The sequence below is a fragment of the Cuculus canorus genome, chromosome 3 (assembly GCF_017976375.1).
Source record: "Cuculus canorus isolate bCucCan1 chromosome 3, bCucCan1.pri, whole genome shotgun sequence".
Taxonomy (NCBI): domain Eukaryota; kingdom Metazoa; phylum Chordata; class Aves; order Cuculiformes; family Cuculidae; genus Cuculus; species Cuculus canorus.
Window position 1 is genome coordinate 101042050 of NC_071403.1, and position 24032 is coordinate 101066081.

The window sequence follows — 24032 nt, forward strand, 5'->3', positions numbered from 1 at the left end:
CCCGCTCCAGCAGCTGCAGCCCCGGCGCTTCCCGTGCTGGGCGGGGGAGGCGGCGCCCGGCGATGCCGCTGCCGGGGGTCCCGGCCGGGCGGCGGGGCGAGCCCGCGGGGCCATGAGGCCGGGCGGGTGCAGCCATGGCCCACGGCAGCGCGGCGGTCATGCTGAAGTGCGTGGTGGTGGGGGACGGCGCCGTGGGCAAGACGTGCCTGCTGATGAGCTACGCCAACGACGCCTTCCCCGAGGAGTACGTGCCCACCGTCTTCGACCACTACGCAGGTGAGCGGGCGGCCGAGCTCCGCACCTCGGCTCTGCCCGCCTGGGTCGGGGGGGTGCCGGCCGGGATTTGCCACCCTTCACTCCTGTGTTCCCCTCCCCCCTTCACTCCTGTGTTTTCTCCCCTTTCACCCCTTGTGTTTCTTCCCCACCTTCACCCCCGTGTTTCTCCCCACCTTCACCCCCCGTGTTTCTTCCCCCCTTCACCCCCTGTGCCCCCCCCCATTCACCCCTCATGTTTCTCTACCCATTCTCCCCCCCTCTTTTTTCTCACCTCCTGTGTTTCTCCCCCCATTCGCCCCTCTCTGTTACAACTCCCCATTTCCCCCTCCGTGTCTCTCCCCCTTTCTCGCCCCTCTGTTTCTCCACCTTTTACCCCCTCTGTTTCTTACCCTTTTGCCCCCCGTGTTTCTGCCTCCTTCCCTGCCCCCTCAGTCTCTCCTCCCTGGACCCTCTCTGTTTCTTCCCTCCTTTCGCCTCACCCCCCTCTTTGTCCCCCCTTTACCCCCTCTGTCTTTTCCCCCCTTTTGCCTCCTGCGTTTTCCCCCTTTTACTCTGTCTGGTTTCCCCCCCCCACCCCCCTCTCCCTCCCTCTTCACCTTCTCTCTTTCTCCTGCTTCATCTCCTCTGTTTCCCCCCCTTAGCCTCCTCTGCCTCCCCCCTGCATTCCCAGTTTCTCCCCGCGTTTCTCCCCGCACTGACCCGCTGTGTTTTGCCTCTCGCAGTCAGCGTTACCGTCGGGGGGAAGCAGTACCTGCTGGGGCTCTACGACACCGCGGGACAGGTGAGTGCCGAGTGCTGGGTGGTCCAGAGGCGGATGTGTGTGGTTGATAAAAACGAGCTTTAGGGGAAAACCATCAACCTGACCACCCTTTTTCCTGAGGGTGGGTGGAGGTGGGCTGTGTCGGGAGAGGTGCGTGGTTTTGAGTTGGAGGGGGAAGGTTTAGATTAGGCATTAGGAAGAAATTCTTCACCATGGGGGTGGTGAGGCACTGGCACAGGTTGCCGACGGAAGCTGTGGCTGCCCCGTCCCTGGAGGTGTTCAAGGCCAGGTTGGATGGGGCCTTGAGGAGCCTGGTCCAGTGGGAAGTGTCCCTGCTCATGGCAGGGGGGGCGGAACTGGGTGATCTTTAAGATCCCTTCCAACTCAAACCATTCTATGATTCAATGATTCTATGACACAGAGAACCGGCCGCGTCAAAGGAGCCGGGTTGGGTAGAGAGCCAAGGTGCTGCAGCTTGCCTTGTTTACGCTCAACAGCTCTTAAATAGGTAGGAAGAGTTGTTCAGCTTAAAGGGGGAAATAATAATGTAATTCTCAGACACTGCCTTTGAGATAACCTGGGTTTCTTTTGCTCTCCCAGACAATTCAGGTGGTTCCTTTGGTTAGGATTATTACAGCCTGTTGTGAAAGATGCTATGTCAGAGTGTATCCTAAGTAATGATGGATAAAATGCTTGGTGTTTGGAGGAGTCACTGGTGTAGCAGCTACTAAAGGGCTCCATTATTCAGGGTGCTTCTTGGCTTAACTTGCGCCGCAGCAGCTGCTGGCTTAGCGTGGTCTCCTAGGTTAAAGTGCTCCCAGCTCTCTGGAGATGCCTTATTGGAAACAAAATAGTTTGTGAGAGGCCTGACCCCAGGAGGTGCAGGCATCATCTCCCAAGGACGTGTGGAGCACATACAGAAATGCTGCATGGGTTTCTGCAAAGTTGTGTATTCCTTGTATTAAAACTTCTTCTTGCAGTGCGAGCATGTGTTTTGGTCTCACATGACCTCAGCCCTGCTTCCTTGTTGTAAAGAGCAACTTGTAAGATAATCTACTGGGCTCACACAGACTGAAGCCATGTTCTTTAACCATGTTATTGCTAAACTTAATGGAACAGCCGCTGCCTAAATTAGTGTGCCTTCTTAAATATGCATATAGCTTTAAGTAGGAGAAGCAGCATTTAACTGGTCTTTTATATCTTTGTTGAGCCTGAAATAAGTAATAAAATCAATTGGATGAAAATTGTAGGAAACAGCCCCTTTTCCAGAAAGCTGACGCTTGCAGGGTGAGGCTCTTCCCAAAAAGACTGACTTCATGATTGTCATCTCACTGACATAAACACATACTCATCAAATTTATGCCAACTAAGTGCATTTCTTATTGCTGCCATAGTCCTGTTTCTCAGTAGTAACAGGTTCAAAACATAGCTTGTAAAATATTGCGTAAGTATGGCACAAAATGAGGATCTAGTGCTCAGGAAAATAACGCATTTGATCAATACACATCTATTTTTATTTTATTTTAATTTTTTTCATCATGAGCATTGGAAAATGTAAAAGCAACCCTAGCATTACTGTACATGTGCAGAGCTTATTTGTAGATGCCATCTCAAACTGCTTGTGTTGGCTTGTTGCTATTAATGGGAGCATCTGTTGTTAGCTCTGTGTAACCTTAACTAAGGTGGTTTTGTGGTATCCCACTCTGCCTGAATGTGCTGAGTACAAAACTGAGTGACCTTTGGCCACCTCAAAAGTAAAACTGTCCAGTTTGCAGCAAAGATATTCCTGTTAAACTAAGAAAAACTTTACAGTGTGAAACTGCTTATCCAGATCTGTAAAAAGTTGAGGTAAACTTTTTCCGCCCCGCCCCCCCCCCCCCCCCCCCTTCAAACTCTTGAGAAGCTGAAAACTTAAGCTTAAATTCCAGAGCAGTTTCTGATCTATCCAGAACCGGATCTTGCTGGCCTGATTCAGAAGAGCCTTAGCTCACATAGCGTGTTTTAATGAGGCTACCTTTACAAATGTATCTATTCTTGGGAATTCCGCCAATTTCAGTCAGACCTGCAATGCTTATAAAATCTTTACTGTTATCTCCATTGCTCTTCAGCATATTTGGAGAACTGGTGCACATCTGGAACTGCCCATAGGGGCCCATCCCAGCATCCACCACAACTAAGGAGATGCTCATGGGGAGTCTGTGAAGATGCCAGTCCAGCAATTTCATTCTTTTAGCAGCTTCCTCAGAGAGTGTGCTGACAAGCTCATCTTCCCAGAGCTATGCAGTAACAGAAAGCTTACTTTAAAGGTTAAATATCTACAGTAAAGAGCAAAAAAGACATGAGTTAATGGTGCCTTCTTTGTGTTGAGGAAACAGCATGCTGCAGTGTGGTACATGCCTGCTGCTTGCTCAGACTTCCGTACAGCTTGGATTCTTTGCTGCTCAAAGTCAGGATTTCTGTGCCAGCACGCACCAATGCTTTTACTTCTAGTTCTGTCACCCTCAAATAGTTATGTATAGTAGAATACTGGCCTGATAGCATCATTTTATCAAAACTTGGCAGTGTGTGATCACTGTGGTATCTAAGCAGTTCACAATCTTCAGCATGTTTATACTCCTGGCTCTGGGCAGAGCACATGGGTACCATCTACAGACCTTATTTCGTGGTGTGGGGAAGAAGAGCAAAGGGGTAAATGGAGGTTCAGACAGTGACCTACCAAATCCATGCAGAAAGCCTGTAACGGAGCAGTAATTAAAAACTTTTTGGTTTCTAGCTGGTGCACAGCAGGCTCATCGGCCTGAAATAGTGACTCACCAGCCTGTGGGTCTCTAACTTGCGTGGTTATGTATTCAGCAGCTTGTGACAGACTTCTCTTTGGCAGAGGAGTTGCAAGCTTCTGAGTTCATGGCATCCATTACTCATTTCTAGCTCGCCTCTTCACAACACACACAAGATCATGTGTAGTAACTACACCAATGACATAATGCCTCATACCTTTGCAAGTCTAAAGTAGGTTGAGAATAAATATATTAAAATCTCTTTTTTTTCTAGGTTATATATAGCAGGGGAAAATGACACTAGCAGTTCACAAACTTCAGTCTGCAGGATGAGAGGCCTTCTTCCCCTTTGTGTGTGTGTGAGAGAGAGTTCAGGCAGGCTTTTCCCTGGCTGAAAATACTGAGGCCCTGGTTCAGCAGAAAATAGCCAGTACAGCTGCTGGGCAGTGGAGGCTCTTGGAGCCCCTTTGGGTTTGCAGCTGTGGAGGCAGGCTCCCTTGCCAGGGACGCGGGTGGGAATTCAGGGCCAGTGGTGTCCGAGAGGACATTCCTTCAGCAATTCCTCCCAGAGGTGGAGCCGGCAGCTCCTTTTAGCCTTGTTGTTGCACATAGCCATGTGCTGAGACGGGGTAGGTTTGGAGTGGGTCCTGGTTTCCCAGGCACTTACCTATGTTGCCTGGAGCTGGGAGCAACAATGCACTGAAGTTTAAACGTGATCTGCTTGTCATATTGACATTGGATGCCTTTGGCTTTGCAGTTGGCTCTCTTGCTCTGGGAGACTAACTGTGTGTCAGTACTGCTCTTCACTGAGCAGAGGCTTGTGGCAAAATCATCCTGGGAGAGAACCATGGCTTCATCAGGGAACCGTTAACTTCACTGTGTTAGAGTGCTTTTGAACTAGTGATGAGTGATTATAATTTTGATCTTCTATAGTACCAAAAGCAATCCTGCCAGCTTTCCTGATACTTAAGCTGTTGGAGAACTGTCTGTAAACACTAATGAAGAGGTGCACTCTGTGTCCCCCTCCCACATTCCAAATGACCAGGATAAGTGAGGGGACACACAGAAGTGACCACTCAGGGATTTCGCTCCATCAGCGTTCATCCCCCTCTTCATCCCTTTTGCTGTGGGGTTTTCACTCATAGTTTGGTCCCTTCCCTCCAGTATGGGCTGACCATATACAGATGGAAGCCTTGCTCTGCTTGTGTGTCTTGGCTGTAAAGGACTGTCAGGACTTAGAGGAAGGATTGGGGGGATGCAGGAGCAGAGTCTGCTGCCCTGGGAAGAGACGCTGAGGCACGGAGTAGTTGTCTGGTGCATGTTTGGCACCAAGCCAGCATCTGGGTAGTGCAGAGCCAGTACAGAAGAAGCAGGGTGAATCTTACTAAGGTGCAGTGCCTAATAATATTTATATCCCTCAGCATCACTTACTGTTGTGATACTCGTGTGGCCTGGTTGGACAAAGCCGAGGTAAACTCTGTTCCTTTGCTTTCCACTTCTATTTCTCTGCCTTAATGGCCCTAATGCGCATAGGACAAGCTGTAGGTCTGATACAGTAAAGCTCTTGGTGCCTTCTTAACTGTCACCAAAAGAGTAGCCACAAAATGTGCTCAGCACAAGAGTAGAAGAAGTTCTTGGTTCCTCTCAGCTCAGATACTGCTGGATACTCTGGTTGCAGGTGCAGCCACCTTCATTTAGGTACACGGATTTTTTGAACGGAGCCACTGATGTTAAAAGCAGTTTATATTAAAGTTGGTCAGGCTGCTTAAGTGTTTAAAACTAACTTAGATATTAGCAAGATCAGTGCCTGCGTTACGGCAAGGTGTAAAACCTAACGGTTCTAACCGTGAGTGTGCCTGTGGGAAAGAGGGGTGGAGGTGTGGTGATTAAAATGGATTGTCACCAAACTTGTGGTGGTTGCTATAAATAACACAAGAAATATCAGTGATCTTTGTACTCCCTGCTGAGTCTTTCTCTGGGATTTCGTATATAGCCCTGGTCTAGTAGCTATCACTTCTGTATCCTACTGAAAGGAGAGGGAATTGCTGATCATTTTGTCTGGTCCATTGGGAAACAGAAGTGTCCCTCCTCAGACCATATCACTCCTTCCGAGTTGCATCTCCCACATGGCCATAGTGCCAAATGCAAGCCTGGAACATGCAAACACAGTCTTACACCATGCAAAGTGTGCCACCTTTTACTGTAGAGTTGTAAACACCAAAACCTATGGTGTTATTTTAGCAGATCTAAAAATGAAATGTCAGCAATTAACATCCTGTCCCCTTTCCATTCCCCCCTGCGCCTCAGTCTTCCTACTTGCATTTTCTCTCCCTCTCTTTATGTTGTTCCAGCCGAGCTGGCAGCTGGCGCTGGGAGGCTGTGAGCTCATGAGCTCACTCCTGGCTGGCCAGCATGCTGGCCTATGAATAGCTCAGCCTCTGCTGAAGACACTCCATGCTCAGGGATGTTGCCAGCCACGTAGGTTTAATGGCTCTGCAGCAACAATCGGATGTATGCAGATAAAATAAAATTATGCCTAGATTCCCTCTCTGAAATACAAGATTTTCAAGGCAAAAGAAGGAAGTGAAGTGCCCGAGTTAACAATCTGTGTCAAGAGTTCTCTAAACAAGTGTTCAAGCAAAAACAGGCTTTCCCTTTAAAAGGAAAGGGACTTTTACATTCAGTTCAGCTTTTAAAAATGGCCCTCCAACAAGAATAATAGCAGTGCAAAGCTTACATTCAGACACTTCATTGTGACCTGTGACTTGCACTTTGAAAGTGTTGTATCTTTCCTAGAAAGATAGGTAAGTATTGTTATTGCCAGATGGGAAATGCTGCTCTGAGTTCCCAAAAGCATCCACTAAATATATATGGGAAACTCAAGACAGTTATATTTCATTTTCAGAGTGTCAAAAGCCCCACGGCACTTCTGAATAGCAGCACAGAGTTGTGTTAAAATCAAATGCAAGGGATGTATTTGAAAATGTAGATCCAGAATGTCTTCCCCAAATTAACAGTATGCTAGTGGCCAACCAAAGTAAAAAACCCAAAGCAAACCAAGTTTGAGAGGTTCTCTGAAACTTCAGTTTTTGATATGCTAAAAACGCATGAAGAGTACTGACCCAGAGAGATGCTTGCTAAACATTGTTTGGTCAAGTAAAAATCTCTTTTTCTTGGATTAAGAATCAGTAGATATTCTTTAGTTTGTGACAGAGCTCTCTCTCTGAATTTTACTCATTTATTTTCCTTGAGATACAGTGGCAACTTTTGCTGCTATCCAACCACCATCAGCTAAAAAGGCAACACCGAATACAAGCTATAATTGTTGCTCTTCTAGCACAATATGATTGCATACCCTCTTATGTCCTGACTTCAGTTTAGGATGGTGTGTGCACCTGCACTCAGTTGCGTGTCACATAATCTACAGCTGTACTGCAGGAGGCAAGAGTGATGGAATGGCACAAGCTGGCAGAATTTTTCTAAGAACACAGGAGAGCCTAGGAATTTTTGGCAGGTCCATAGTCGGACTTCTTGTCTGAAATCTGTTACCTTTGCAAAGAACTTTTTATATTTTGGAAAAGTATAAAAAAATGCACTATTTTTCATTCATAGCCTAACTTTTGATTCCTCCTCCAAACTACATCTTAAAACAAACTAAAGACAATTTAGAACTGAGTACTGCCTCCATAGCGCAGACCTACAGCACAAAAGGTCTTATAATGTGTGTCCTAAAGCTCTGTATTAGCCAGCACCCTATTGCTGATTTCAGTAAGCTTTGTTCCAGTTCCTTTACTGAGAACACATGGATAAAGTAGATGTACCACTTACTTCAGCAATATTGAGGTTTTGTCAGTCCCAGGCATTCAAAATGGTGAGTCAGCTATTCTTTTCTGCAGACACTACTACCTAAAAAACCTAGGAAATCAGAATGGTTTGAGACTTTCTTTTGCCCTTTGCTGGATGAGGGATTTCGTTAAGCCTTTGGGCTTCATGTATTCAAGTTTTCTCTGTATCTCTGGGGGATCAGAAATTTATCTTTCATTTAAAGGTGAATAGGATGTGATTTTTCTTTATGTCATCATGAGGCTCTTAAGAATCTGGGCTTTACAAAATAATATAAAGCACACTTGTTTCCAAATCCTGCAATTTTATTGGGAATTATAAAAACCAACTTTACTAAAACAGATGCTTTGGAACAGAGCTTTAGGACTTTTTTAAAAAATCTTCAAATGAGTAGTTACATTTCTAACAAAACCGTCCCTCCTCTAATTAGAAAAAATGCAAAATGAGGGCAGAGAGGAGGCGAATTGTATCTTTCTGTCACTCTGTTCTGTGGTTTTAAATGCAGTCTTCTGGTTTGGACTGGTGACTGGATGATTTGTGCTAAGAAAAATGTGTCTGAATGCTATGTGACACTTCCAGCAGTTCTGATGAGGTTGTGCCATTTGATGCATTAGTGGCTGTTTTCATTGTGCTCTGAGCTGCATCCATGTTGTGGCACATGTGTAATAATTCTTTGCGACGGTCAGCACTCTCTGGTGTGTGTATAAAATGCAGGTGGCAGCATTATTCTCCAGAGCAAAGGAACACGTATCAGCATCCTAAGTGAATTTATTTCTTCAGATTAATAAAACACAGACTGAAAGTGCCTCAGGCAGCTTTTGCTCTAAATTAGATGAAGCTGTGAATGCTAAAAAATCATCTGTAGGACTTAATGTAAGTTCCTTATTGGTTTAATTTCCAATTAGAGATAGATGCAGTGGCAGTGTCAATGAGGGATGGATGCCAGGCATGACGTGGGCTGGATCTTTAGTTGCGACCAACAGATAGCCCATGGGCAGTGAGATGGCTGACATATTCCTCACTTAAGAAGGAGAAACCCTAGGCAGCTTTTCAACTGCCATAACATCTGTTGCAGTGAAATTGTTGCGCGTTTTACCACATTCTTCAATGGAAGCTGTTAGCCCTGACAAGTTAGGACTTGACATAAAATGAGGTGCAAAAGACTGTTAGGAACTCCTTTAATTCCAGACACTTTTTCACTGTATTTATTCAGTGTGCACATGATAGCACTGGTACTCTGGCACTTCATCTTCTGAGAAGTTGTGTGATGGGAGTTAATCTTGAGGAGTAGTGCAAAGGCTTAGTCTTCTAAGAGCTGTTGCTCAACACTGAACTGGAAAACATGCTTTTGGGGTTTTATTTATAAAAAGTGGAAGGGAACAGGACACTTAACTGATCACTTTTTTCTGATCTGGGCAAGATTTATATTATTAGTAAAGGAAAAGGCATGTCTGATATGATATGCATAACAATATTAAACCACCTCTATTCCATAGTCTGTTTTCCCTATGAGAAGAGATTTATTAATGACCATATTCTTCTGTAAAAATAAAGTGAAGGAACCCATCTTTCCAAAGAGCAGGTTCTGCAGAGGAGCTAACTAGATCTTCTGTGCCGGAGTGAATTTCCTTTGATTGCCCATGTTTGAAAGAATGGAAAATCCCAATTGTTCTTGGCTGCAGTCACCAAAACTGGGGTCAGTTCCCTTTCCGTGGAAAGTGGAAGTCCTGTGTGGGAAGAGTACTGTTCATAAGGTTAGTGGTGGTGAGAAGGGAATTGGTGCAGGAACACTCTGCAGCCTTGTGATTTCTCATGGTGAAGGAGTGAAAGGGTTTGTCCGTGGCAGTTGCTCTGCCACTTCATAGGAGCTCTGTAGTGGATAAGCAACTGGTATAAGGTGTTAAAGTGAAACTGCTTGCTGATACTGCTTGCAGTCAGTTGAATCCATGTTTCGCTGTTACAGACACTAAAATAATAAGCCTTACAGAGAAAATCTATGGACTTCCACTTTCAGAAAGTGAAGAAGCCACGAAGTTGAAGTTTTTGTGGTGATAGAGAGAAATGGGAGTGTTCTGTTGAGGCTTTCTAGAAAAATAGTTTAGCATCACCACATGGCAAGATGTAGGATTTGGACAGTATTTAATCTCACATTAAAACTGGCATTGATTCTGATCACTTAAAGCTAATTTTATATACAAATAAAGGAATATTCTGTCTCTTCTTGTCTCTAATGCTCTAAAATCCATCTTGCTAGGTGCCATCTTCCAGCTAGTTATCTCTGTCTATGCAGAAAAGATTTTCAGACATGTAAGCAGCTGTGCAGTCCTCAAATTGGCCAGAGGGAAAGTTTTGTCAAAAAAAAAAAAAAGTAATTCACAGACCCTGGTCTTTTTCAATGTATAATTCATAACCCTTTAAACAGACCCCTCACAGGAGTTTGGAGATGGATTTAGATCAGCTTACTTCATTTAGAATACAATGGAAGAGCACTTACCCTGCATTCTTGCAGCCTTTTCTATAAATTAAAAATAGATGCTTGGCCCAAATTGGCAGCTTTTGCACTCCCTGGGAAACCTAAGCCACAACAGGACAATTCTGCTTTCCTTAGCAATGCACACTGTATCCCCAAGAAGCCTGCTAAGAGAGAGAGGGTCTGTAATGCAGTTTTCTCCTGCAGACAGGGGAAAAAAATCACCATATCTCGTTTTGCATGTTCTAGAGCTAGTGGCTACACATGTAGGCAACTGAAAAATAAAATGGAGCCATCAGTGTAACAGGGCTTGAGTTGCAGAATCAGACAAGCAGACTTTTATGGCAATGCTGCGTCAGCCCAAATTGCAGCTTGCCAAATGGTCCTGCATTAGTGGTGCCTTGTGGGTGGCAGTGCCAGGAACCTAGTGTCCTAGGAATGCTCCACCCTCCTTCCTTAAAAAGGGTTACAGGGTTACACAGCCCAGACTGAAAAAACTCATAGTTTTTTTTAGGCAGGGAAGCAATTTGTGCTTGGCATGGGACAGTACACACCACTTCCCTCTCTCTCCTCCCCCATCCAAGCATCTTGTAGAATCAGAAACCACAGAGGGTGATTCAGGGGGGTGAAGCCAGTTTCCTAGTGTGCTTCTGGAGTAGGCAGCTGCTTTTGGCAGTTTTGCCTGATGCTTATGGCAAAGTTGCAGATCAGCCTTTAATTCCAAATAATCTGGGGGAGACAGCAGGATGTGTCCACTGGGGTAACTGTGGGGTGTTACTAAGTACCTAGAGCACATGTTAGATAAAACAATCATTATGGTTCACTTGTTCTGAAAATGGGGTGTGTGTGTGTGTGTGTGTGTATGTGTGTTTTGAAATGGAATTTTTTTTTAAGGAGGAAAACTATGAAAAACGCAGTCTTGAAGGACAGCTTTGAAATGCATTTAGAAAATTAAAGTATGGCAATTCATACTGAGAGAAGACTTTAGACTGTTGTTACCAAGCCCTACTATAAAATGGGATAAAAGTTCGACTTTTAGCTGGGATTTTGCTCTGCAGAAACCAGCTAGTTACATATGTGTGCCTTATTGAGACCCTCTGGGCAGCAGCAGTGATTACCCTTTGCTCCATGAAGGTTGGATTCCACTAGCAGCTCTGCTTGATGTCTATTTTTGGCTTCCCCTCTAAAAACAGATGGCTGGGAGTGAGAACCTCCTCTTACGATTGCTGTTGTAAGCTGTGAAAGCAACAGATGGTTGCTAACACTGAGATCACAAACCTGGAGTTGTTGAGCTCCAGGTTTTTTTCCAGTGGTGCAAGCTTTATTTTGTTCCCTCCATCTCATAGAGGCAGATTATTGGGTACTATAACATGGAAAAAAGGATGTGAAGGAGAGATTTTAAGGAGCTAATGTAAAGGCAATACTAGACATAACCTGTGGGATATCAAAACTAGGGCAACATGAAAATCTAAAAGAATGGATTTCCATTCTCTCTCTTCAAAACAAAACAAAACACCAAACAGTCCTTCCCAGTCTGTCACTGAGAAGTCAAGGCAAGTCATTAGTTCTTCCATTTCAGTTCCTTTTCTGTGTGTGTTCTGTGTTGGCAGCTGCGCTGGGTTATCACAGAGATACTAGGTAAATGATGGATGGTCCTGCTACAGTGTCCTATCTTTTATATGGATCACAGCTCCCTGTAACATTAATTAGGCCAAGCTACTTGAGTCCCATTTGTTTAAAGTTATTAAAAAGCCATTATTTTCAGTATGTTTTTCTATCTGTATTCATCTGCTTCAGTAGACAGTGAACAATTTTAAAGTCTAGAGAATGTTAGAAAATGAACCATTTCACTATCACAGCCTGGAATTTTTGAGACTTGTACTGCATATTTCTACCCTTAGTGGCTCTCTCGCCCATCTTATTCCCATTCTTGAAATATTCCAGTTAAATTTTCAAGATTTTTAATATTTGAATAGACATGCATTGTGTTCCCCAATTAGATTGGAAGTCTAATTGTTGTACAGTGTGGTGTGTACATGCGCTGAAATTGGAATTTATGTTGACTGGCTAGTATGATTAGATTTGGTTATTGCATTTAATTTTAGAATTCCTTACATTAGATTCAGGAAATAAATTACACTTGAAGCAATCAGATTTTTCCAGGTTTCTGTAGTATACCATCTAAATTCATTTGGTATTTCAAATTCTTCTACCAAGTGCAGCAGTTATTTAGGCCCAGTACATCACAGAAAGTTTTCAGGCTTGATTGGTATTTCTGAGGAGCTGTTGGGTAGCAGAAGGAGTCTTTAAGCCCAGTTGGCCTACTAGATACAGGTAGCATTTACACTAGGATCTCTTATCAGGATGCAGGACGAGGCTAATCATATGGTGGGAGGCTTTATGAGAATTTCTTGCCATTATTAGTATCCATATGAACCTAGTTTTCATAGCACAAAGAAGGTTTAAAGGAGAGCCTCGCAGCACTTACTTGTTTCAAGCAGCAGGATCAGTGGATATAGCAAATTTATCTGTTAATCTAAGTAAGTGTAAATGCAGTGAAGTCACTGCAGTGAATACCACATACATCTTTGGCCATGGTACATGATGTATCCTATCACACTGTACTTGCCTTCAATTTAACTTTTTAATTACACAGGACGGACCCACAGTTTGCCTGGTGCAGGAGGGACGGTATAATCAGAAGGTGTATAAATAGATGTAAGGGCAGGAAAGGAAGCATATGCTTTAAAAAGCAGTAACATTGCTCACTGCCAGATGACTCCTGATGAATACGTGGGAAGTAACGTGCAGTACCAAGATGTGGCTACATGGACAAGGATTTGTGTCCGATGGGATTTGAAAAGATAAACTGAATATGAAAGTTTTGAAGTAAACCATGCAAATGTAACTCGGCTTTGAGATCAGAAAATGATTAGTATTTGCATTGAATAAAAGGTCTGTCTGTAATTTAAAATGGATTAACTAAAGAGATATTTTAAGGTCAATGGGCTAACAGTAATTTCTGGTGCCAGTGAAATGTTTTCTCCATTCCAGCATTTAATGCAGACAGTATTCTAGTTATGGCAACCCAGATGTGAGATTTTTGGAAACGCTGAGTGTAGCAAAGGCAGGTCTTTACGACTAGATTTCTTTTTTTTTTAATAAAACCTATTCAGTAATACCTCACATAGGATTTAGTAGAGCTGAATTTGAGAGCAGCTGACAGATCTGCATGTTCTTGCATGCAGATTTTGTACTCCACGGACCAGTGTAATCTGCAGTTGGGAAGCTTCTTTTCGGATTTTGATCTCCACCCTAGAAAACAGAATGGTAACCCTAAGCGGGATCTAACTATATTCACTAGCAGAAGCGAAATGTAAAATTCATGCTTAAAAAATAACTGAATGTTAAATAGTTTCAAGTTGCTATTGTCATGTTCTTAAAAGTTATTTCTGCTTTCTATGATGAATGTCCACAGATGCGGAAAAGACACAGTTACTGTTTTTCCTTTTGAATCAATATAGGAGCCTGACACTAGCAGGGAAACAACTGATCTTCAAAAATGCCTGTAAAATGTTGTAGTGTCACAGTAGCGTCAGTTACTGTGGTTGTGAAATTGGGAGCCTGTGTTTACAGCCAAGCATGCTCTAGCTTATTGACAAAACTGTACAGTATACAAGACTGGCAGTAGGGTGTATAATCAAAATGACATATAAGAATACTGACTACAGATAAGAATATCGTGTAAATAGATACTGAAGAGTACTGGCCCATGGTCACCTCCTTGCTAGTGCAGAATCTTCTTTAGTACTTGTCTTTTATTCATTTCATGAGGAGGAGAACAACCCTCTTCCCATAGCTGTTGACTTCCAAATGAAAAGATGAGTCTAGCAGAAACTGTTCTGAGGAAGTTCTCGCATCGTCTGAAATTCTAGTGACCCAATCTCTAAAACTTAACAATTAATCAATGAAAGGCTTTTTTGATGGTGCAGCTGTAGGTTAATAAACTCGTAATGTGACTGTTGCCAAGGAAATGAAAATTTAATTTTCTGTCCCATTTCCAACATGGAGTTTAATTACATTTCTGTCTCTACATTTAATGAACAAATCATCCCGATATTTGTAGGAGTTAATTAAGATTGGGAGCTTACATGGGTAAGAGGGAGGCTGCTTCAGCAGCCATAATAAACTGGTGTTTATTGTGGAAGAGAAGACATGAACCCAGCATTCTTCACTGTCTCTATGATGCCTGGGCTAATGCTTAGTTATCCAAGTTAAAAAACCAAACGCCTAAGGTAAGAATGATAAGGCATTGGTTAATTGTCATAGACCAAAGGAAACCTTGCAGAGAGAAGCTGGGAGGGGGGATGGGGCATGTTCCCTCCTGCTCTTAGCTGAAAAATATGGCAAAATCTACTTTCTCTCTTGCTGGAGAGAACTCTATTTTACAATAGGACAGTGCTCCTAGGTTGCCACAGCACTGTTAGCCCTAGCAGGAGGACTGTTGGCTTTAAATGCTATGGCTCTTAGTGACCCAAATAATTTTCACACTAACCTTACCCCCAAAAAAGGGCATTGTGGGGAACAGGCTTAATATTCTTGATCTTTAATTTCTGTTCCTTCCCAGTCTTTGCTGGGCTTGCTTACAGAAAGTAAAGTATGTACAAGAGAGGTCCCTTCTGATTCTTACTTTGTCTACTCCTTATCACTAGCAACAGGACAATAAGTTATCTAAGAGGCAGTGAGAAAATTCTAAGGAAGACCTCTACATATGATCCAAAAGAGAACAGTTAAGTGCATTAAAGAGACTTTGTATAACGTGGATGGCTCTATAGCAGTCACCTTTGCTTATTTCTTTTTGATCAAAAAAGTGCTAGCCTTTGAAGTATGTTTAACCATAAGCCCTTTTTAAACATAAGTGAAAACTTTTAAAAGGCTAATCTTCTGTATATTCTCATACAGAAGTTTCTATCAGTATTAACACACCTTTCAGTGTGTTCACATATAGTTACCCTCACATGCAGATTATGCTCTAATCGTCACACTAACTAACCTGGAATAGATGTAAACATTCAGAAAGTTTGCCTTAACAAAATTCCTAAAATGTGAATAGAGTTTCTGAATATAACTATTAAAATTAACAAAACAGAAGCAACAATTTATATTGCAGATAACAGAATTTTTCTTTCTCAGGAAGACTATGATCGTCTGAGACCTTTATCTTATCCTATGACCGATGTCTTCCTTATCTGCTTCTCAGTGGTAAACCCTGCTTCATTTCAAAACGTGAAGGAAGAGTGGGTACCGGAGTTGAAGGAATATGCACCTAATGTTCCCTTTTTACTAGTAGGAACACAGGTATATCTGGTTCTCTTCTACTTTATTTAAACAATTCAAATCATTGTATGGTGCCTTTTCTTTGGGCTGGAAGTTCAGGCTTGACAGGACCTGAGCAGCACTTCGTTCTGGCTTCGGAGGAATGACCCTAACAAGTGGCAGAAAATCCCACCTCTAATGAGCTACCTTGATTTTGTTAAAATATGTGCATTGTAAACAGAGTGGTAAGATTGGCTGGTTCTCTCCGTGTGACTTTCCATAAAGTCATGGGACTCACAGAATAAAATTGTTTATACCCATGTTCCTGGAATTACTTCGGTCTACAACTTTTGGTCGTATCCAATTTTGCTGAAGCAAAGGAGCAACAGAAGAAGCAAGAGCATTTCCTTTTGCTTCCTGTGGGCAGTGGACTGGGTTTCAATTACAAAGTGGCCCACGTGTTGGTATTATGTTTGGGTTAATCTTTCTGCCACTGCTGGATTTACATTCTGGTATCCAGAGATGATCATGTCTAATTGAAGAGCTGAATTATAGAATAAACAATTGTTCCTTCCGGATTAAAGATTCACAGCTTGAATTTCCAGGGGTTTTGGATATGGAAGGGTCCACAATCTGAATCGGTACATGACTCAGTTTTTATACATGTAATACTCCATGAGATAAATAATTCTGCTTTAAATAGGGTATCACATAGCCTGCTGACTTTTGTTTAGAAAAAATATTCCAACATGAGTGCAATCTTTCTTGCTAGATTGATCTTCGTGATGACCCGAAAACTCTCGCAAGACTGAACGATATGAAAGAGAAGCCCATATCTGTGGAGCAAGGACAGAAGTTAGCAAAAGAGGTAAACTGGATACTCCTAAATGCAACCAAGGAGCAAAGAAATGAAAAACACTATTTCCAATTGACTATTTCTTCCTTTATCATTTTGCCCACTTGTTTTTAACCAGTCAATGTATGAAACCTTATGACTGGTTACCAATTAACTATATTTATATACATTGTTGAATACAGCTAACAAGTAGACTTGTGTAATAGCACTTCCCTAGTAGTAGTTGTTCTAACTTTCCATGTAGATGCTCATAAACACTACACAAGCATTGATAAGAGAATTAAAATCACAGAGTGGTTGAGGTTGGAAGGTACCTCTCCTGCTCAAGCAAAATGTTGGAAGCATCTTTAAGAAATCATTTGAGAATGCTATACTACCATCTTAACACCCTGCATGGATTATGTTTATCAGGATATTTATTTATGGAGTCTTATATTTGGAACATAAATTGGCCGTGTAATTCTGTAATTCCTTTTTGCTGCTTAATTATCGAAAATACCTTAGGACCCTATTGCCAAGCCAAACAGCTTATTTATAATGCTTCCTTTATAAACCAAACTAGCTTAAATACAGCCCAGATCCTTGGCCAAAAGACAAATCCTCCTTTCTCCTACAGGGGGATGCATGTGCAAATAACTTTTCTAGACCACACCCAAGCACTGTGATATCACTATAGAAAAAAAAAGCATAAAAAAAAAGTGTACAGATAGAACTGAACAGCTGAAATATATTGCTATTGAATTAGCTTATTTTCTTGACAGATAGGAGCCTACTGCTATGTGGAGTGTTCAGCTTTAACACAGAAAGGACTGAAGACTGTTTTTGATGAAGCTATTATAGCCATTCTAACTCCAAAGAAACACACAGTGAAGAAGAGAATAAGCTCAAGATGCATAAACTGCTGTTTGATCACGTGAGATACATTTGACTATGGCCAGGCTTACTGTGAAATTCTACTGAATTTGAATACAATGCATTAAGGACACAGCAAACTTGTTACAGGTTTGAAAGCTTAAACTACGATTCTGCCTTCTACTACCAGTGAAGTCCAGAGGAATAAAATCCAGCTCAATGAATTTGTAATAAGAAGCCACCCCATCTGTTACAAATACTTTATTCAGACTGGAAGATACAGTCTCTCAGGGTTACAAAGTCTAGAGGAAGCAAAAACTGCACCATGCTGAAATGGCATCGATGCGATTTTATTGAGTGGAGATGCTTGGCCTGAAATACTCTAAATTAATTTGGATAGTCTTCTGCTTTCGAGTATACACACACACACATATATATATATATTAAAAAAAAAACAAACACAACCCAGTTTTGCACAGTCTGTATGGAATCTGCACAAAGAAATACCTTGTCTCTTTTTGCTCCAGTTATCTGCTTTTGTAAGTAAGCTGCTTCCGGTTCCAGTGTATCCACAGAGGTGCAATAATCAGACCAGCCATATAGCCAAAGGTAGCTCCAAGGGAACAGGAAACGGGCCATACCTGAGAGGAAAATACAAGGTAAAAGCAGACAATGAGGAAAACGTTTGTTGTTTTTTTGTACTTTGTGAGCACAAATTCTCAGTATAATCTAGGTAAGACAGTACAGTTATTACTTTAAAGCTTGACTTGCTTCCTTAAAATGCCAAAACTGTAACAATCATCTTCATGAACACTAAATGCTGTTGTACAGTTTTTAATTAGTATGCATTAAAAAGTAACCAGGCTTCTGGATATTGCAGACTTTAGTTTGATAGTTCCAAAACTATGTGAGAAAACAAGTGTTTATATCCCTAAGTGTTCAGCTAACCTGACTTCCTGTTCTGCTGCACACATCTGGAAACCTACAGATTTCTTGGCAATCTCTCCATCCAGTCTCATGGCGTTCTGAAACTTTTAGAGGTGTGTATAAATGAACTAATATTCAGATAAGGCCAGAGACTGAGGGGGATAACCATCTAGTATGAATGCAAAGAAGTAATGGGATTCTCCTTCCTCATTCTCCCTCCCTCCCTTTTTTTTAATTGGTATTGATTTGCAGGGAGGAGTGGCTAAAACAGAACTTATCCATTCTGTCCTAGATGTAGTTTATATTACCAGTCAACTACATACTGCATTTGATGAAAGTCTGAACTAAGTTGGTGCAAAATAAAATATTTATTGTAGAATAAACTGAATTTCTATCCCTCTTCAAAATTCTCCTTTGCATATTTTTGCAAGGACAGTTTTGCAGTTCATGCTGTCCAGTGCATGTTCCTGAAGCAAGTACAGACTGCACTCTCCTACTTTTTTTGATTTTGAAATTAAGGTGGCTATTTCCACCTTCTATAGTACTTGAGACTGAGAAATGCACTAGACATTAAAGAGAATATCCACATGTCTGTGTCCAGCCTTCTTTTCTACTTCATTTTGTTTTGCTATTCATGAAGATCAAATGAACTTACTCTTAATGGTATTAGTTCCTCCTTTCACTCATTTTCATAGCTCTGATTCTTCTCTTTACTTCATTATTACTTGGAAAAATATATTTATTTACATACTTTGATCATGGCAATTTTAATGAAGAATAATGTATTTTGTCCTCTGCCGTTTCATGTTCACATTCCTCAGCATTCACAGTTTTATATATTATTTGGAGGTCTTAAGGAGTGTAGCAAAGATGACTATAAACAAGGTGCCTTAGGTACTCTTTATTGACTTTATTTCATTCTTCCATTTCCAGACATTCTGTTTCTGCCGCTTTTGTTGCTGAATATTTTGGCTGTTGCCTCTCAAACCAAAGACTTGCTTGTTTTCATTTATTTAACAGTGGTGGTGTAGATCTATAAAAAGCATTGAGATGCTTTGGCATGGTAAGATACTATGTATATTTAAAACTCGCATGAGTTTGTAGCCTTGGCTAAACTTATGCTTCAGGTGGATCTTTTCAACTTTTTAATGAAATGTAATTAAGTTATTTCTAGCATTTTGGATATTACACGTCTAAAGGACAAAACAATAAAAAAGTCCCTGCAGCCCCATCTGCTCACTCAGTAACATGCAGTTGGAAGAGAAGTCATGCTTTCTTATCCACTGATGAAGTCAAATACCACTTTGATACCCACACAACTATGGACAGAGGCTTCATAGCTCAGTAGTCTTTTTACATCAAATTCTCTGAGTGATCAACCATACTTCATGAAATTCCACCTACATTAGGTGAATCTGTAGTTGCCTATTTGCTTTTCAGAAGTATAGGTAGATGTTGAACTCTGAATTTTTCATGGTCCCTTAACTAGAGAGTCAGTATGATGACCCATTGACCATGTATCTTTTGGTATTTTGTGTATAGTGGGCAATTGTTGGTACAATTAAAAGGATATCCGATGATTGTTGTAGCTTCTTTTACCTGAGTGAACTACAACTTGGAAAAGTTTTTTTTTTTATAGTTATGTAACCTCTAATATTAATTATGTCTGTCTGTCTCCCAAATGATTCAATTTTTGCTTTGCTTTTTAAAAATTAGTGTTATCTTATGAAAGTTTCAGGCTGTCTTATTTAACATGAGTCACTTCTGAAACCCAACCCTCACCAATGGCGGGTGGCAATGACAAAAGGCAAAGGGAAGAAACCATAGAACATTCCATCTCACTGTCTATGAACAAGACAGAAAAGAAACATCACCTCATCCCTTCTAGTGGTACTAGGCCAGGTACACATTCTTACTATGCTGGTCAGATGGCCCAAAGTCCTTCTGAAGGCAGTTTGACTGGCCTTTTGAAAACTCCTTAAGCACAGGAGTTAAAAGCCTGAACTTGAGAGCATTGCTGTTTTCTCTAACCCTCAAGGCAGAGCAAAGAAAACCTAACAAACAGGTAATGATACCAGTTTTGCACCTTTTATTCTTGATTGCTGGCCTTTAGGCTACATATAGCTAGGTTGTGCCCATGGGTATGTCTAAGGCAGCAAGTTATCAAAGACAGATTAAGATGTGGCTCTTAAGCACATCAGCTGCACTAAAATAACAGCCTTTGCATGTGCTTTTTGTCTGTCTGTGGAAGTGGGTTGCTTTATTTTGCATTAACTGCTGACCTCATTATTCTGAGACCCAGTCACTTTCCAATGGACCTTTTTAAGTGAATTTGATTTGCTTGATAGGTCTGCGTTTGCCCTCTCTTTCATAGTATCTCTTAAACTTGGTTTATCTTCCCTGACTTGATATGAGCTGCATCAAGTGCTAAAAATCTAAGCTGCTAATATCCATCTGCCTGTTCTAATGGATTCCATTCCACTTGTTTAAAGTTTGCAGCTTGTAATAAACCCCTCTCATCCCCTGAGAACTATTCAGGTCAGTTTCTCCTACTTAATGCTCCCTTCCACCCTGAGGAAGCTGACATATCCTATGCTGGTACTGATGTCATGTCTAGGCTGGGTCAGCAGCAGGGGAATTAGATGTTAGGCAACATTGCCTAACTGCATTGTCTCGATGGAGCAGAAGGTTGACCTGAAAAGTGTCATTCTTCAATTCTTCAAGAATCTGTCATGCAATACCTTGTCTGTCCTACAGCTGGGAAGCATCAGCTACCATCCTTACAGCCTAATACAAGAAGTCAGTTTGTGTATCAAATGCATGCAAAAAAGGGCAATTTCAGCAACCTGTATATGATTACTAGGAATGTGAACAGCAGCTTGGCAAAACAAATCTCCACCTTAACAAGCACAAAAATTGCATTTTAAGGGACAGAGCATGAGCCGGTGGTTAATGCAAAATGATCCTGACTTTTGCTGTTTGTTTAAATTTTCTTTTTGCCTTTTCATCTGACAGCAGTGATAAGACTTAAGAGAGGTTTCTTTAGGCTAGCTAAATAGATATTGCAGAGCTGCAAGGTTTCCAGCATATATTAGAACTCATTTTAAGAATAAGGACTCAAAATAGGAATTGCTAACCTTTCAGAACACAAATGAGCTAGTTTTCTCAGCGCTTTGTAGAACACCTATGAACTGATGTGAGAATGCTTAGCATATTGCATGGAAAGCAGAGCATGTTGCGGGATGCCAGCAAGGTATCTAGCTCTGCCGTACTATGCATGTAGCTAGTTAAACCAGAATTCTGACTGCATGACAGTTCTGTCATCTATTACAAGTTTGTAACTTGCATCCCATGCAATGGGAATTACATAGACATTGATAAGGACATAAAGGGCAGATTCTTATAGGCCAGAGCAGAAACACCCTCATAAACTTTTTAAAGATACTATAAAGTAAGCAGCTGACTGCTGGAATTATATAAATGCAAATACAGTGGGGCAATCTACTATACTTACTTTTCTTTATTTTTTTTAGTAAAGTGGTCCCTTTGTTTAGATGAGTGCTTTTCTCATTTTCCCAAAGGTGATGTTTTTCTGTGCTTACTGTTTCAAAAGACCCATTTGACTGTCAATTAGAAAGCTATGTAATAATTTGTTTCATTTTAAATCTGAATAAATGAGCACAATTACTTTCCCTCGCTGTTTCTAACATGCCTTAAATTCCTGATTGTTTAGTCTGTACTGTCTTAAAAATTTCAGTACATGCCTTTAATCTAATTTGGTTGCATGCACATGTTAACTAGAAGTGTCTTATCACATTGTACAGAATGTGTGTGTTGACAAGCACATGCTGAGAAGAAAGTGTGAGATTTTTTTCAGGCTCGCATTTGTAACTAGAAGTCGGGTTTGTGGATTTGTGTTCTCAAGTTATAGCAAGCATAACTGCCTTTGATCTTACCATTAAGGTTTACATTAAGAAAACATATCATTAAATAAACAATGATAACCGCACTAGAGTGGAACAAGTTTCTACCTCTGTTTAAAAAAAATTGAAACACTGGATATTATCCCTTCTGCTCACATAAAGCACCTTTCCCGCTGCCCCCAAAACTTTCATAGTAGGTAGTAGATCCAAAAGCAAATACCAGAAGGAAACTCTGAGTTGTGTTAAGAATAACAAAGTGATGTGAAAGTTTTATAGTCCTATTTCAGCTTACTTGAGTAACCACAAAGAACCATGCCCAAGATTCTCCAGGTTATTTTTCAGGTTACAAATGTCTGAGGGGTATCTAGGCTAACGTTTACGGTCATATTGACTAAATTACATGGCAGTCAGTCAACTCATTTGGGCTATATCAGCACTACCCATTATGTTTGTGCTATTTAGTACAAAGTGGGAATACATCAATTTCACTTTTACCTAATAAGAACACACTATAAGGCAGAATGTTGTTTCAAAGTCACATTTTGTGCTTAGTTTCACATACTACAGATCAAGGTTATGCTACAAAAGGACAGATGGGTGGGCCTGCACCCAGGAAACCCACAAACATGTTTTAAAGGTCTGTTATCAAACCCAGGAATAAACGCAGGAACTTAATTTCCAAAATTCAGTTGTCAATGATGAATAGGGTATCTGGATGATATGTTGATAAAGTCTTGGTCTTTAATTATACCCTCTTGTTCTGCAACTAAATTACCTTGGGCTGAACAGAAAAAGGATTTGTCACAATGTGTCTAGTAGCAACTAAGTGATCCCATTCTATGTCAGTGGTGCTGTGCTTTAAGGTGCCACTTCTCAGATGACACAAGAAGCCACGATCCAAATCATGTGTGTTTATTAAAAGTACACCAGAAAGAAGCAATCTGAAAAAAACTGAGCAACTGTAACAACAGAAGTTATTTTCTATTTCTTTACTATAACTGTCCTAAATAACTTGAACTCTTACATACCTGCTGTGGATCAGAGGGCTAGAGACAACTAGAGGTGTATGTACAACTCTTTAAACCTTTTGAAAATCATCTAGAATAGCCTTATTTAAGTGATCATAAGTAAGTGTGGCAAATTATTTTAAAAGCCATTTAGGAATTAGATAGTAGTCTCAAAAAAGCATTGGGAAAAATATTCTACCAGTCGGACACTTCTAATAAAATGAGATACATCTTGCAAAGTAAGTCTTGAAAAGTCTGGGGGTTTTATTTTATTTTTTTTAGTGTTGTGTTCTTGTTTGGTTTAGGGTTTCTTTTTTTTTTTTTTGTTGGTTTTGTTTGTTTTTATTAATACAGAAATGTAACTACTGTAAGGACTGCAGACCTGTAACCAGGAACAACCATAGAACAGGCCTCTCTAACCAACTGTTTTGCAGTTACAAACTTTTTCTTTTCTGATAAATAGCAGAGGGGGGCAACAGGCATGGCCAAATTATGTTAAAAAGTTATTTTAAGAACAATAATAATGAAAAACAACAAATCATCAGGATACCAGCTGACTTTCAGCAATATATTTTATACTTCTAACAGAAATGCTTTATATATTTTTCATTTCCATTCTGAAAAATTCAGATAATTATTTTGTTCTTTATATTATTTCTTTCCAAAACAATATTCTTTTCCTATTAAGTAACATCTACTTAACGTAAAATTTGTTGTATGTTAAAAAAATGCATTTTACATTATTATTTTTAAATGTAGACAAGCATACTAATATGAATATCCCCTGTATGCAATATTTTTCAAGCGTAAACATGAAAAATAAAGTGAAGATTTTCTGAATCATCTGTATTTATCTCAGTGTTGTTGCATGCCACAGGAAGTGTGTGTAAAGAACCAATATGTTTTCTTTGGTTTATAAATAACTCATGATGAAGTAGCATTTTGGTTTTAGCCATTGAATGATGAATTTCGTACCAAGTTTACTCCACAGAAGTTTGAAGTATTTGGAAGTAAAAAATTCTAGT

The 24032-nt window shown here is 40.8% G+C and overlaps 2 protein-coding genes across 6 annotated transcripts in view; one reads left to right on the plus strand and one right to left on the minus strand.

Annotated features, from left to right (window-relative positions):
- Window positions 1-95: 95 nt before the first annotated feature.
- RHOQ (ras homolog family member Q) lies at window positions 96-17232 on the plus strand. Of its 2 annotated transcripts, none has more exons than XM_054062825.1 (5): window positions 96-276; window positions 999-1057; window positions 15320-15484; window positions 16215-16310; window positions 17060-17232. In XM_054062825.1, the coding sequence occupies exons 1-5, from the start codon at window positions 135-137 to the stop codon at window positions 17213-17215; spliced, it is 618 nt and encodes a 205-aa protein (XP_053918800.1). In that variant the 5' UTR covers window positions 96-134; the 3' UTR covers window positions 17216-17232. The 2 variants fall into 2 exon arrangements, with proteins under 2 accessions (XP_053918800.1, XP_053918802.1); XM_054062827.1 differs by having other exon boundaries at window positions 15387-15484.
- The window catches only part of PIGF (phosphatidylinositol glycan anchor biosynthesis class F), a 33465-nt gene continuing 12349 nt past the window's right edge, over window positions 2917-24032 (minus strand). The window contains exons 6-8 of one of the 4 annotated variants that reach the window (XR_008449147.1): window positions 17658-17791; window positions 10151-10290; window positions 2917-9383 (exon numbers count right to left, since the gene is read on the minus strand). Coding sequence is in view for 3 of the 4 variants with exons in the window: in XM_054062822.1 (XP_053918797.1) it covers window positions 17678-17791 (114 nt within the window). In the remaining variant the exon portion in view is untranslated. The other 3 variants (XM_054062822.1, XM_054062823.1, XM_054062824.1) reach the window with 3 other exon arrangements.